At 41.8% G+C, this 15535-nt stretch overlaps 1 protein-coding gene across 5 annotated transcripts; it reads left to right on the plus strand.

The window, feature by feature from the left end:
• The first annotated feature begins 686 nt into the window (after positions 1-686).
• LOC123051320 (ubiquitin thioesterase OTUB2) lies at positions 687-5562 on the plus strand. Of its 5 annotated transcripts, none has more exons than XM_044474178.1 (11): positions 687-994; positions 1501-1548; positions 1761-1808; positions 2207-2329; positions 3104-3163; positions 3248-3331; positions 3414-3560; positions 4379-4413; positions 4539-4594; positions 4681-4759; positions 5001-5336. In XM_044474178.1, exons 1-11 carry the CDS (start codon positions 794-796, stop codon positions 5053-5055), a joined length of 936 nt encoding a protein of 311 aa, XP_044330113.1. In that variant the 5' UTR covers positions 687-793; the 3' UTR covers positions 5056-5336. The 5 variants fall into 5 exon arrangements, with proteins under 5 accessions (XP_044330113.1, XP_044330111.1, XP_044330112.1 ...); XM_044474176.1 differs by having other exon boundaries at positions 694-994; positions 4665-4759; positions 5001-5562; XM_044474179.1 differs by having other exon boundaries at positions 695-994; positions 2080-2329; positions 4665-4759; positions 5001-5562.
• Positions 5563-15535: the final 9973 nt, after the last annotated feature.

Consider the following 15535-nt stretch of genomic DNA (forward strand, 5'->3'; position numbering starts at 1 on the left):
TTTTTCATCGACACCTTAATGGTAAATTATGTTATCAAGCATCGACCTGGAACCCCACCTTGAGAAGGCATGCTATCGCACAGTAAGGCAGTAACCAGAAGTAATGATGCAACTATGCGCAGTTCTTTGTGAACTGCAATGAGTAATAGGGCATCATGGAAACTATGAAAAATGCAATGAAGCTTTGCAGTTCTTGCTACACATTATAATCTAAAATGAATCTTTGAATCGACGATGACGACGATGATGATGTGTCGCATCTATTGCAAGCACCCCTTTCTCGTGGATTTAACGAAATAAATAGAATGCTAGTGCAAAATATGTGTAGTTGGTAAGAATCCGCATCCAACCTGGAGATTCATAGGACCGAGTAAATTTATGTCCGACACATTTACATTTCGGGAACATGGCAAGTTCTGCTGGGACAAATACATGGATTAATCAAAAAGGGAACATTTGTAGCCTGATTGTGACATTTTGCCCGACAAAATATCGCTGAGCAAAATGTTTTTGGTTTCCATTGGATAGAAAGAAATATATTTCCATCGCGTAAGTTTATCACATGGGAGATTTTGTACTGCACAAGTTTGAACAAATACTGTGTCCTTCGAGGGTAAAAATGTCTCCAGCTTTCCGTGACTTTCCCAGCATACCCTCTGGACAATACAGCAGTATAAATATGCCGCAGTTGGGTCCCTGGAGAGGAGCGGTACACAAATTCCACACGAGACGAGGGGAGAAGCGAGAAAATCCAAGGTCGGAGGGGCAGAAAAGGCAGTTCGGAGGGGAAGAAATGGGGTTCAAGATAAAATTCAAGAACCTACTGCGCGCCGCGGGAAGCAGCCGATACGGCAGCGGCGGCGGCGGCGCCACCGGCGAGGCTGCACCGACGACGCCACCACGGGTTCCGCTCGCACCACCGCCCGCGTCGCCCACCTCGCCGTCCCCGCTTCAGGCGCCACGACCCCCTCCGCGTCCCGCCGGCAAGGACACGGTGAGTTCCAGCGACCTTTTCGCCGAGATCTCATTCGTCTGGTGAAATTTGGTGCTTCTGGATGTTCTTTATGTTTCCGCGTCTGTCTTGTGCACAGTTCGCGGTGGACATGTGCTCTTGGCTGTCGCATGTCGGATCGGGCGTGGTGCCCATAATTAGTTTAATTCTTGGATGGAATGGTTTGGTACTCGCGGGCCCTTCTGCTAGTCAGTGTTGTGCTAGTTCTTGTGCCTCATGTAGTTCTTGCGCGGTTCTTTGAATTCTTGGATGGATTGCTGCATATTCGCGGACCCTTCTGCAAGTTCTTCCTGCCTTGTGTAGTTTCTGAATTTCTTGCCGTTGCCGAGGGAAAAATGGTCGGGTTTTCTAATTTACCCAAAATTGTGTCCTGCCAGTTCTTCTTGGTATAATCGGTTGACTTGGTAAGCTGAGGATATCGGTGGCAAGAGAACCTAAGGATTTCCCTCTGTAGTCCGGACGATGAGGATTGCTCTGCCATTTTGTAGGATGAAGGACCGGATGATGAGGATTGGCAGGAGGTGGCAGATGATGAGGTGAAAATTTGTGTTCACTTGCTGCTAGTTCTTCTTGCTATAACCGGTTGACTTGGTAACCTAAGGATATTTATGGCAAGAGAACCTAAGGATTTCCCTCTGTAGTCCGGACCGCATGTTCTTGGTTTTGGCTGAACATTTTTCTTGTTTCCCTGTTCACCCCATTTGTGCTGGATTGAACTTTTTACAAGTAATGCTCTGTCATTTTGTAGGATGAAGGACCGGATGATGAGAATTCGCAGGAGGTGGCAGACGATGAGGTGCAAATCTGTGTTCCCTTGCTGCTAGTTCTTAGTTCAATTCCATGACTTCACTACCGAAATTTGTGTTACACTTGAGTTGTTTGTCCAATTGTTCCGAATCTGAACCTAGAGAAGGATGTCTCGTCAGTCAATAACAGTGTGCGATTTCTTTTGTACTTGTTGATTGTATTCACTGGAGTCTGAATCAGTAACCACGCTTGTTTTGTGTAATAACATAGCATACTATCGGCCTTATTTGTGCTAGAATAATGGATCTGCAATTATTTAGGATGAAGTACCAGATGATGAGAAAAGCTACACTTTGTTGTTCATGAGCGGTCAAAGCAAAAACCTCCCACATGATATTCTTCGGCATGACTCAGTGCCGCTCAACCAAAATGAATATTTTTTCGCAGCGCAAAAACTGGAAGCAACTTCTGGATGGCAAGCGAACATACCTCCGACCACCAAGGGGGCACCATGTTCTCAGTGATGTTTTCAAGTGTCCGGATACTCGTAAAGCTGCATTAGGACGCCAGGTGTGAATATCGTTGCTCCTCTGTTTTTTAAGCTCACCAGTCATAAATTGCATGTTCACCACAATGCAGTGGATTCTTTTATTGTGCTGATGATCATACCATCTGACCTCCTGAACGTCCTAGCAATACACTTCAGTAGATAACTAGATATTCGAGAATTAAATCTATAACATTTCCAATGAGCTTCTTCAGTATCCCAGTCTCTGTTCCTTGTCTAAGACAAATATTACTATCATAAAACTTGTCACTTTTTTTTGCGGGAATAAAATTTGTCAGTTTATTCTGCTATACCATCTGGGGTAGACATTGGATTCTTTCTGAAATTCTTTGATATTCGTTTCTTCTTCTTCCAGAAAAATCATTTTGTTAGACGTTAATCGTTATACTGTGCAATTATAATGGAAACTGGAACTTACTCTTCGCATTCGGATGTTGATAAGGTCATAATGTGTCTTGCGGACAATGAGAGTTTGGGTATAGAAGTTCTTAACTTCTTATAAGTTCTTGCTCCAGGCATATTTCATCTATCTAGTCTGTTTGCACGTTATGATCGATGACCCTTGAATGTTGGAACATAGGTTTTTCCCATGAAGTCCTCAAATCATTTTCCCACCCAATTTAGTGGATGATTCGTTTCTGAAAACTATAAAAGAATCTGTTAGGCTTACCGATTCTATGCTCATGCTTCAGCATTACTTATTTGAATCCATTTTGAATTTAAAATCACACAAATCATTTACACCATTTTTGTGATACTGGTTTTTGCTATGGTAGAAACGACTCTCGCGTTTGGTTGAGAAACATTCAAAGAATTTCTTCAAGGAAAAGATCAAGGTTTGTTTGCATGCAACTAATTTCATGGTAGAAGGCTAGAAACATTATTTAGTTTATTGTGCAGATCTAAACTTCCTTTTATAGATTCTCTGTCAGCATTATGCGCACTTCAGAAGAACTCGTGGAGATGGCAGCTGTTTCTACAGGGCATTCTTATTCTCCTACTTGGTAACTATCTCATTTACTTGTTTTTGATGATGTCGCTGTTTTGTTTTGCACAGAAGTTTAATACCTGGAGGCTTTTAAACAGGAAAACCTTGGATTAATGCAAGATAGTCAAGCTGAAGTTACTCGTCTAATGGAACATGTGGCTATGTCCAGAGAGAATTTCTGTCGTCTGAAATGGGATAAAGCATACTTCTTAAATCCTGAAGAATACTTTTCAAGTGTTGTTTCTGTACGTATTCTCCCAGCTTACATTATCTTACTTCCTTTATGATCTGTAACCCCTTTTTTTTTTTGTAATACTTCAGACATTTACAGACAAACGAACTCTGCATGAAAAAATACTTGCCAAATTAACTTGCTGTCTCTTATGTGTCCTGAATTGTCCAATGCCCTTGCTGAGGCTGTATTGGCAGTTATCTTACCCCATGCTGCATCACCAGAAAATATCTTTGATAAAGAACAACACCACCACAATGTTTTCACCACATATTTATTATTTGAGTGAACTACAGTGAGCCTTGCCTGAACCAATCTATTGGATAGCATATGTAATATGTAAGAAGAGTATAGAGGAAACAATACTTATGAGTTCGATGGTTTTTGGCGCATGTATAATGGAGTTATTGCTGCTACTAGAATAGCTGCCATAGCTGTGATCACATAATTTAGTCAATACCATAGGGTTTCATGTTTGTAAAGAATTAGCCGGCTATTTGAAGCATTGAGTATGTAGACAAAACAGACTTCAGAGATCAAAATAGTACATGTGTGATATATCATCATTTTCCATTTGACTAAAACCTCCACTTTCCGGAATGTTTTTTTTGCCTTGATAAATGTTAAATTGGTTCATTATGCGTACAGTATGGACACTGTCTCGCAGCTTAAGTACCAATTCCTGAAATAAAATCCAGTACAAATAGTACTGACTGCAAAAATAGTGCAGGATTATGAGCAGTTACAACAGCATTTTGCTAAATTATAGATTCTCATTTCATGATATAGCTTAAATTATATGCCTAACAAACTGTCTTCATGTTCTTTCAGGAGTTCAGTCATTTGGTCAACTCAGTTGCGAATGGGTATGAGTTCTTAACTCAATGTTCTGTAGTGATATTCCTTGAAAGACATGGCAATAAATTTCAAAATCCTGTTGTTTCTTTGTTGTTACATTTGGTTTTAAAACAAGTGCTTTTATCTTTTGTAGTCTGAGTTCTAGTGAGCTGTACAATAGAAGTATACAAGAGATCGTGCCACTCAGGAGTGAGTATACATACTTCTTGAGATATGTTCTTTGTCTACTTGTTCTCTGTATAACACATTTTTTTGTTAGTTATTTCTTTGCTAAGATTGCTGGCAGAGACTGAGATCCGATCACGAGAAGACGATTACAAATCACTTCTCCCAAAAGAAATGGATGCCCTTACGGTTAGAGTTTCCTACACTATATATTCTTGACTCAACTAATAGATTATCTGTCCTTTATGTTGTAATATTTTAATTCAATATCAATGTTGAGTATTTTCTGTGCATAAACGTGTAAACCTCAGTGTTAAAATTGTGCCACTCTGGACAATTTTACTTTGAACTGAAATGAGATAATCATGACGAAATAAGTCAACCAATACAGATTACGCTCACTGTTGCATATTTTTGGTTTTGGTAACAGTATTGCTGCAAGGAGCTGCGTCCTCTGGATGTTGAAGCCGAGGTGCTACCAATGAGGGCTCTAACATATGCGCTTGGCATTCCGTTGCGTGTCGAAACTGTGGGCGAAGGTTCGAATTGTGGAATTCAAGTGGAGCGCCTTGATTTATTCCCCCGATCGGAATCGGGGAAGGGTCCTCTTCATTTGGTACAAAGCTACTGGTCATCCATCACAACCCCTGGACCACAGGATATCGGAAGGGGCAACTTGTTATCATCTGACGGCACACCTTTGCTGACATTGTTGTGTAGGCCTAGGCACTGTGACATTCTTTATCGCAGTGAACAAAACTAAGTGTAGAAATATCACTTCCTGTAGCCTACCTGGCAAGAAAAATACTAGATGATGGTGTAGAAATCTAGTGATACTATGGGCTTTCTTTTATTGGCATCTGCTCTCACAGTACTTGTGATTAATCTTTGAGCAAAAGCCAAAAGCTGCTTCATTGGCTTGTACATGGTGTGTTTTTCTTGATGTTGTCCACAACTGCTTCTGTATTTGGTGGTATGCTAGTCGTTTTTTATTTCTCCAAGGAGTTATTCGTTTTTTCCTATATCATGCAAGTTGATATTAATTTACATCATCCGACCACAAGGAAAACTATGAACAATCGAGTGGCAGCAGCCAATCTGTCGATCCAGCACTTGTCAGCTCATTCTAAACATGAGATTTTGAGTCGACGATGACGATGAGTTGCATCTGTTGCAAATCGTCTGTTTCTCCTAGGCTCAAGGATACACTTAATTAGAATGTAATTGCAGACTTGCACCGCATCGAAACTGAATCTGCAAGTATTGAACCTTTTGGGACGAACTGTTAATGAATCATGAATACTGCTGAAGCCTGTAGAGTGTAAGTGGATTATGCTGGAAAGTTTTCCAGTTTGGTCATATTCGGGTGAGATTGTAATCTCAAAGCACTATAATGTCCCGATAGCAACAAAAACTATTCCTTGGTATATGAATGGTAGCAGAGTCACCATTTTGCTCGCAAACCGTGCCTCAAACAACAATTGTTGCATGTTTGTCTTTTCTTCAATATGGAAATTTGTTGTCTTTTATAGCTTTTTGAATGACACATTTGTCATGGTGTGGATCTGTTTCCCTGAGATTTGACCATTCTTCATAGAAAATGTGGAGAAGTACCCTGCAAACTTAGTCGTTATGAGCAATACATATGTAAACAAGTGAAACAATGGTTGGGTGATAAAATGGAAGCTGGCCAAAAGCCAGTCTCGGTGGATGATCATCTTGTTTCGATGAGGATATAATGGTTCAAAGTAAGTGGAAGTACAAAAAGGTGAATAACCTCTCTTAAGCATAGATAATAAGAAACTAGGGAATAGCCAATTAGATGCAGAGATGAGATAAAGGAATCAACCAATGGTTTCCTATCCGGTGCCGTTGTGGCCCCCCTTCCCTGGATGGGCCACTTTAGTGGCAGGAGGGCGGTTGAACCTGGAAACTATGCACCTGGTGTGCATGAAATACGATTAGAGACTCGTTTGCCGCTCTTGTAGTTGAGGTGGCAGTGGTGGTGCAAATAAGGTTTCATCGACTCTTCTCAAATCGATTGCGTTCCTTGTAGTGACATTGAGGAGCTAGAGGTTGGTTTCCCTGTCGGCAATTCGGATTGGTGTGGTTAGGTATTGGTCTTGCATGTGTTTCTTAAGGACGTTGTCCTGCGAAGGGGGATGGTGAAGTGACGAGGTTAGTCATCGGCTATGTCTCCGACCTATAAAGCCCGGCCAGTTTTAGCTTCGTCTCGGTGCTAGTGAGGTATTTGCCCCTGGCTTTGTCCGGCCAGATCTGGGGTGATTTTTTGACCCTGTTCGTCGCTTTCTTCTCCGATGCGACGGTGTGTTCGTTAAACAGTGGTCACCAATGTCTTCTATCTTACAGCGATGACTTCCTGGCTACTTCAACAATGTGTTCATGGCTTCGATGGTGATCCTTCTAAGGATCCACTCCACCCGCCGAGTGGACCGATCACAAGAGTTTGGGCCGTGAAATTCAATGAAGTAATCCATATGTTGATTGAACAAGCCAAGCATATTCAAAGTTTCTTGAATAACCTACATGGAGGGTCATATTGCAGATTTCCTATATGTACAGATTTCCCAACAACACCAAAAAAGAGAGTAAAATAAGAATCTGCTTTGTTACTTATGTAATGAAGGGTCCAACTCCATTATCTTCTTTGATTCATGAAGCTACTATGGTCACTACTCACGTTTTCATGATAGCAAGGTGCTCCCCTGTATTTGAATACTCGCCTACGGCAGCTTTGATTGATATCATCATTGTGGCAACCACTGGAATATCATAGAATGATCTAACGAGGGTCATAACTTATCCAACTTGCAGTCAATTAGGCTACATGATCTTTCCTTGCGGCATGTCTTACTATTCCATTAGCGTCTTTCACTTGATGAGTCATGTGTTTTTCAAAGCATTAATATGGATGGCTATAGTGTCGACATGGTGTAAAGTGAAGATTGGGAGGGAGGTATAGAGCGAAATCCTCGTCCGGAGTATTCCAAAGGTGTAACCTATCTAGGCAATGAAAAAGGGGTCGGTACTTCAACTAAAGGAGATGCCTGTTGGTTTATCAAATCCCCACCCAGTGTCACATGTTCCCTAGGTCTGAAGGGATCCAGTGCCCAACCGCGGAAACCTCCGGGAGTTGCATATTCGGAGGTCTAGAGCCGGCATCGAGCATCACTCATGGTGCATCAGCGAATGTAGGAGGAAGACGATGGAATTCCTCGGGTACTCGTATGTACATTTTTTATTTCCTTAAAAACAATGTCTTTGTCATGGTGGGTTTTTTGACATATGACCTTCAAACTTTGCGCAAAGAAAAAAAACGAGCCATCTTCCTCTCAACTACGGATAGATTTTCTTCTTCAGAATTTGCCTACTACTTGGATAGATTTTTTTAGGGGTATCACCAAGTTTTGTTACTCAAAATCCACATGGAGTGGGATTACAAAAGGATCATGTGAATGGACGATTCAAACATGTCATCCCTGATCAACATAATTTGAAAACTTGGCTAACCTATGGGAGTCACCATCAGTTGCTCGGCCTTCAATGGTAAAAATACAATTAAACATAGATGTTGTACTTCTGATCTCAGTGATGATAGTGCTATATGACCCATTGCTTCCATTCTCAATATCACTCACCACTTCCTTTGAATCCGATGCTATGACGAAGTCATGTACCATCAAGTCATCTGCCAATGAGAGAGCCTCTCGGCATGCTACGGATTCCATCCTGGCCACATCAATTATGCCATGTTGGGACTTGGAACATGATAGGTACGTGATCGAGTTGGGACAGGACATGTGATCGATAGGTGATCGAGTTGGGACGACACTAGTCCGGCCACATAGGGCATCCTTCTCGTGTCCCACCATTTTTTTGCCCTAGTCATCTCCCCCGTTTGAAAACTCCCCAGAAGCCAGCCCCGAATCGTGTCCTTGTCTTTGCCAACAACTACTCTCGGCGAATATCTGTTTGCCGAGTGCCCGTGATTTGTATTGGGGAACGTAGTAATTTAAAAAATTGCCTACGATCACGCAAGATCTATCTAGGAGATGCATAGCAACGAGACGGGAGAGTGTGTCCACGTACCCTCGTAGACCGAAAGCGGAAGCGTTCAGTAACGCGGTTGATGTAGTCGAACGTCTTCACGATCCACCGATCCAAGTACCGAACGTACAGCACCTCCGTGTTCAGCACACGTTCAGCACGATGACGTCCCTCGAGCTCTTAATCTAGTAGAGGGTCGAGGGAGAGTTCCGTCAGCACGACAGCGTGGCGACGGTGATGATGAAGTTACCAGCGCAGGGCTTCACCTAAGCACTACGACGATATGACCGAGGTGTTAAACTATGGAGGGGTGCACCGCACACGGCTAAGAGTTTGTCTGTTGTGCTTTGGGGTGCCTCCTGCCCCCGTATATAAAGGAGGGGAGGAGGAGGCCGGCGGCCAAGGAGGGCGCGCCATAGGGGGAGTCCAACTAGGATTCCCAATCCTAGTTGGAGTCCTCTTCCTTTCCAAGAAGGGGAGAGAGGGAAGGAGGAGGAGAGGTAGAAGGAAAGAGGGGGGCGCGGCCCCCTCCCTAGTCCAATTTGGACTTGCCATGGGGGGGGGACCCCTTGCGGCCATCCTCTCCTTTCCACTAAGGCCCATGAAGGCCCAATACTTCCCCGGGGGGTTCCGGTAACCTCCCGGTACTCCGAAAAATACCTGAATCACTCTGGAACCATTCCGGTGTCCGAATATAACCTTCCAATATATCAATCTTTACCTCTCGACCATTTCGAGACTCCTCATCATGTCCGTGATCTCATACGGGACTCCAAACAATCTTCGGTGATCAAATCACATAACTCATAGTACAAATTGTCATCGAACGTTAAGCGTGCGGACCCTACGGGTTCGAGAACTATGTAGACATGACCGAGACACATCTCTGGTCAATAACCAATAGTGGAACCTGGATGCTCATATTGGCTCCTACATATTCTACGAAGATCTTAATCGGTCAAACCGTATAACAACATACGTTGTTCCCTTTGTCATCGATGTGTAACTTGCCCGAGATTCGATCGTCGGTATCATCATACCTAGTTCAATATCGTTCCCGGCAAGTCTCTTTACTCGTTCCGTAATGTATCATCCCTCAACTAACTCATTAGTCACATTGCTTGCAAGGCTTATAGTGATGTGCATTACCGAGAGGGCCCAGAGATACCTCCCTGGTACACGGAGTGACAAATCCTAATCTTGATCTATGCCAACCCAACAAACACCTTCGTAGACACCTGTAGAGCATCTTTATAATCACCCAGTTACGTTGTGACGTTTGATAGCACACAAGGTGTTCCTCCGGTATTCGGGAGCTGCATAATCTCATAGCCAGAGGAACATGTATAAGTCATGAAGAAAGCAATAGCAATAAAACTAAACGATCATTATGCTAAGCTAACGGATGGGTCTTGTCCATCACATCATTCTCTAATGATGTGATCCCGTTCATCAAATGACAACACATGTCTATGGCTAGGAAACTTAACCATCTTTGATTAACGAGCTAGTCAAGTAGAGGCATACTAGGGACACTCTGTTTGTCTATGTATTCACACATGTACTAAGTTTCTGGTTAATACAATTCTAGCATGAATAATAAACATTTATCATGATATAAAGAAATATAAATAACAACTTTATTATTGCCTCTAGGGCATATTTCCTTCAGTCTCCCACTTGCACTAGAGTCAATAATATAGTTCACATCGTCATGTGATTTAACACCAATAGTTCACATCTTTATGTGATTTGTTCACATCGCCATGTGACTAACACCCAAAGGGTTTAATAGAGTCAATAATCTAGTTGACATCGCTATGTGATTAACACCCAAAGAGTACTAAGGTGTGACAATGTTTTGCTTGTGAGAGTAGTTTAGTCAACGGGTCTGTCACATTCAGAGCCGTATGTATTTTGCAAATTTTCTATGTCTACAATGCTCTGCATGGAGCTACTCTAGCTAATTTCTCCCACTTTCAATATGTATCCAGATTGAGACTTAGAGTCATCCGGATCAGTGTCAAAGCTTGCATCAACGTAACCCTTTACGACGAACTTTTTGTCACCTCCATAACCGAGAAATATATCCTTATTCCACTAAGGATAATTTTGACCGATGTCCAGTGATCCACTCCTGGATCACTATTGTATCCTCTTGCCAAACTCATGGTGAGGTACACAATAGGTGTGGTACACAGCATAGCATACTTTATAGAACCTATGACTGAGGCATAGGGAATGCCTTCTCATTCTCTTTCTATTTTCTGCCGTTGTCGGGTTTTGAGTCTTACTCAACCTCACACCTTGCAACACAGGCAAGAACTCCTTCTTTGACTGTTCCATTTTAAACCACTTCAAAATCTTGTCAAGGTATGTTCTTATTGAAAAATCTTATCAAGCGTCTTGATCTATCTCTATAGATCTCGATGCTCAATATGTAAGCAGCTTCACCGAGGTCTTTCTTTGAAAAACACCTTTCAAACACTCCTTTATGCTTTCCAGAAAATTCTACATCATTTCCGATCAACAATATGTCATTCACATATACTTATCAGAAAGGCTGTAGTGATCCCACTCACTTTTTTGTAAATACAGGCTTCTCCAAAAGTCTGTATAAAACCATATGCTTTGATCACACCATCAAAGCGTATATTCCAACTCCGAGAGGCTTGCACCAGTCCATAAATGGATCGCTGGAGCTTGCACACTTTGTTAGCACCTTTAGGATCGACAAAACCTTCTGGTTGCATCATATACAACTTTTCTTTAATAAATCCATTAAGGAATGCAGTTTTGTTATCCATTTGCCAGATTTCATAAAATGCGGCAATCGCTAACATGGTTCAGACAGACTTAAGCATCGCTACGAGTGAGAAAATCTCATCGCAGTCAACACCTTGAACTTGTCGAAAACCTTTTGCGACAAGTCGAGCTTTGTAGATAGTAACACTACCATCAGCGTCCATCTTCCTCTTGAAGATTCATTTATTCTCTATGGCTTGCTGATCATCGGGCAAGTCAACCAAAGTCCACACTTTGTTCTCATACATGGATCCCATCTCAGATTTCATGGCCTCAAGCCATTTCGTGGAATCTGAGCTCATATCGCTTCCTCATAGTTCGTAGGTTCGTCATGCTCTAGTAACATGACTTTCAGAATAGGATTACCGTACCACTCTGGTGCGGACCGTACTCTGGTTGACCTACGAGTTTCGGTAGTAATTTGATCTGAAGTTTCATCATCATCATCATTAGCTTCCTCACTAATTGGTGTAGGAATCACTGGAACTGATTTCTGTGATGAACTACTTTCCAAATTCGGGAGAAGATACAATTACATCATCAAGTTCTACTTTCCTCCCACTCACTTATTTTGAGAGAAACTCCTTCTCTAGAAAGGATCCATTCTTAGCAACGAATATCTTGCTTTCGGATCTGTGATAGAAGGTGTACCCAACAGTCTCCTTTGGGTATCCTATGAAGACACATTTCTCCGATTTGGGTTCGAGCTTATCAGGTTGAAGCTTTTTCACATAAGCATCGCAGCTCCAAACTTTAAGAAACGACAGCTTAGGTTTCTTGCCAAACCACAGTTCATACGGTGTCGTCTCAACGGATTTAGATGGTGCCCTATTTAACGTGAATGCAGCTGTCTCTAATGCATAACCCCAAAACGATAGTGGTATATTGATAAGAGACATCATAGATTGCACCATATCCAATGAAGTACGGTTACGATATTTGGACACACCATTACGCTGTGGTGTTCCAGGTGGCGTGAGTTGCGAAACTATTCCACATTGTTTCAAATGAAGACCAAATTAACTCGTAACTCAAATATTCGCCTCCGTGATCAGATCGTAGAAACTTTATTTTCTTGTTACGATGATTTTCTACTTCACTCTGAAATTCTTTGAACTTTTCAAAAGTTCCAGACTTATATTTCATTAAGTAGACATACCCATATCTGCTCAAATCATCTGTGAATGTCAGAAAATAATGATACCTACCGCGAGCCTCAACACTCATTGGACCACATACATCAGTATGTATTATTTCCATTAAGTCAGTGGCTCGCTCCATTGTTTCAGAGAAAGGAGTCTTAGTCATCTTGCCCATGAGGCATGGTTCGCAAGCATCAAGTGACTCATAATCAAGTGATTCCAAAAGTCCATCTGCATGAGTTTCTTCATGCGCTTTACACCAATATGACCTAAAGGACAGTGCCACAAATATGTTGCACTATCATTATCAACTTTTCATCTTTTGGCATCAATATTATGTGTATCACTACGATCGAGATTCAGTAAACCAATGACATTGGATGTAAGACCATAGAAGGTTTTATTCATCTAAACAGAAAAACAATTATTCTCTAACTTAAATGAATAATCATATCGCGGTAAACATGATACAATCATATTCATGCTCAACGCAAATACCAAATAATATTTAATTAGTTCTAATATTAATCCCGAAGGTAGAGGGAGTATGCGATGGTGATCTTATCAACCTTGGAATCATTTCCAACACACATCGCCACCTCGCCCTCAACTAGTCTCTCTTCATTTTGTAACTCCTATTTCGAGTTACTAATCATAGCAACTGAACCGGTATCAAATACCCAGGGGCTACTATGAACACTAGTAAATTACACATCAATAACATGTATATCAAATATACTTTTGTTCACTTTGTCATCCTTCTTATCCGCCAAGTATTTGGGGTAGTTCCGCCTCCAATGACCATTCCTTTGCAGAAGAAGCACTCAGTTTCAGGCTTAGGTCTAGCTTTGGGCTTCTTCACGGGAGTGGCAACTTGCTTGCCATTCTTCTTGAAGTTCCCTTTCTTTCTTTTGCCCTTTTACTTGAAACTAGTGGTCTTGTCAACCATCAACACTTGATACTTTTTCTTGATTTCTACCTTCGCCGATTTCAGCATCGCGAAGAGTTTGGAAATTGTTTCCGTTATCCCTTGCATATTATAGTTCATCACGAAGTTCTAGTAACTTGGTGATAGTGACTAGAGAAATCTGTCAATCACTATCTTATCTAGAAGATTAACTCCCACTTGATTCAAGTGATTGTAGTACTCAGACATTCTGAGCACATGCTCACTAGCTGAGCTATTCTCCTCCATCTTGTAGGCAATGTACTTGTCAGAGGTCTCATACCTCTTAACATGGGCATGAGTCTGAAATACCAATTTCAGCTCTTGGAACATCACATATGCTCCGTGGCGTTCAAAATGTTTTTGATGTCCCGGTTCTAAGCCGTAAAGTATGGCGCACTAAACTATCAAGTAGTCATCATACCGAGCTTGTCAAACGTTCATAACGTCTGCATCAGCTCTTGCAATAGGTCTGTCACCTAGCGGTGCATCAAGGCATAATTCTTCTGTGCAGCAATGAGGATAATCCTCATATCACGGACCCAGTCTGCATCATTGCTACTATCATATTTCAACTTAGTTTTCTCTAGGAACATATCAAAAATAAAACAGGGGAGCTATACGCGAGCTATTGATCTACAACATAGATATTATGCAAATACTATCAGGACTAAGTTCATGATAAATTAAAGTTCAATTAATCATATTACTTAAGAACTCCCACTTAGATAGACATCCCTTGAGTCATCTAAATGATCACGTGATCCAAATCAACTAAACCATGTCCGATCATCACGTGAGATGGAGTAGTTTTCAATGGTGAATATCTCTATGTTGATCATATCTACTATATGATTCAAGCTCGACCTTTCGGCCTCAGTGTTCCGAGGCCATATCTGCATATGCTAGGCTCGTCAAGTTTAACCCGAGTATTCTGCGCGTGCAAAACTGGTTTGCACCCGTTGTATGTGAACGTAGAGCTTATCACACCCTATCATCACGTGGTGTCTCGGCATGACGAACTGTAGCAACGGTGCATACTCAGGGATAACACTTACACCATGAAATTTAGTGAGGGATCATGTTATAATGCTACCGCCGTACTAAGCAAAATATGATGCATAAAAGATAAACATCACATGCAATCAAAATATGTGACATGATATGGCCATCATCATCTTGTGCCTTTGATCTTCATCTCCAAAGCACCGTCATGATCTCCATCGTCACCGGCTTGACACCTTGATCTCCATCGTAGCATCGTTGTCGTCTTGCCAACTATTGCTTCTACGACTATCGCTACTGCTTAGTGATAAAGTAAAGCAATTACATGGCGATTGCATTTCATACAATAAAGTGACAACCATAAGGTTCCTGCCAGTTGCCGATAACTTTTACAAAACATGATCATCTCATACAACAATTTATATCTTATCACGTCTTGACCATATAACATCACAACATGCCCTGCAAAAACAAGTTAGACGTCCTCTACTTTGTTGTTGCAAGTTTTACATGGCTCCTACGGGCTTCTAGCAAGAACCGTTCTTACCTACGCATCAAAACCACAATGATTTTTCGTCAAGTTTGTTGTTTTAACCTTCAACAAGGACCGGTCATAGTCAAACTCGATTCAACTAAAGTTAGAGAAACAGACACCCGCTAGCCACCTGTGTGCGAAGCATGTTGGTAGAACTAGTCTCATGAACACGGTCATGTAATGTCGGTCCGGGCCGCTTCATCCAACAATACCGCTGAATCAAAGTAAGACGTTGGTGGTAAGCAGTATGACTATTATCGCCCACAACTCATTGTGTTCTACTCATGCATATAACATCTACGCATAGACCTGGCTCTGATGCCACTGTTGGGGAACGTAGTAATTCAAAAAAATTCCTACGGTCACACAAGATCTATCTAGGAGATGCATTGCAACGAGACGAGAGAGTGTGTCCACATAACCTCGTAGACCGAAAGTGGAAGCGTTTAGTAACGTGGTTGATG

Source organism: Triticum aestivum, chromosome 2D (genome assembly GCF_018294505.1).
Source record: "Triticum aestivum cultivar Chinese Spring chromosome 2D, IWGSC CS RefSeq v2.1, whole genome shotgun sequence".
Taxonomy (NCBI): Eukaryota; Viridiplantae; Streptophyta; class Magnoliopsida; order Poales; family Poaceae; genus Triticum; species Triticum aestivum.

What these genes read in the sequence shown, in the direction of transcription:
- LOC123051320 (XM_044474176.1), top strand. Translation starts at nt 794, where the DNA reads ATGGGGTTCAAGATAAAATTCAAGAACCTACTGCGCGCCGCGGGAAGC. An exon ending in AGGAGGTGGCAGACGATGAG is followed by an intron (nt 1,809 to 2,206) that starts GTGCAAATCTGT and finishes ATTTTTTCGCAG; the next exon opens with CGCAAAAACTGGAAGCAACT. An exon ending in TCTTCAAGGAAAAGATCAAG is followed by an intron (nt 3,164 to 3,247) that starts GTTTGTTTGCAT and finishes TTCCTTTTATAG; the next exon opens with ATTCTCTGTCAGCATTATGC.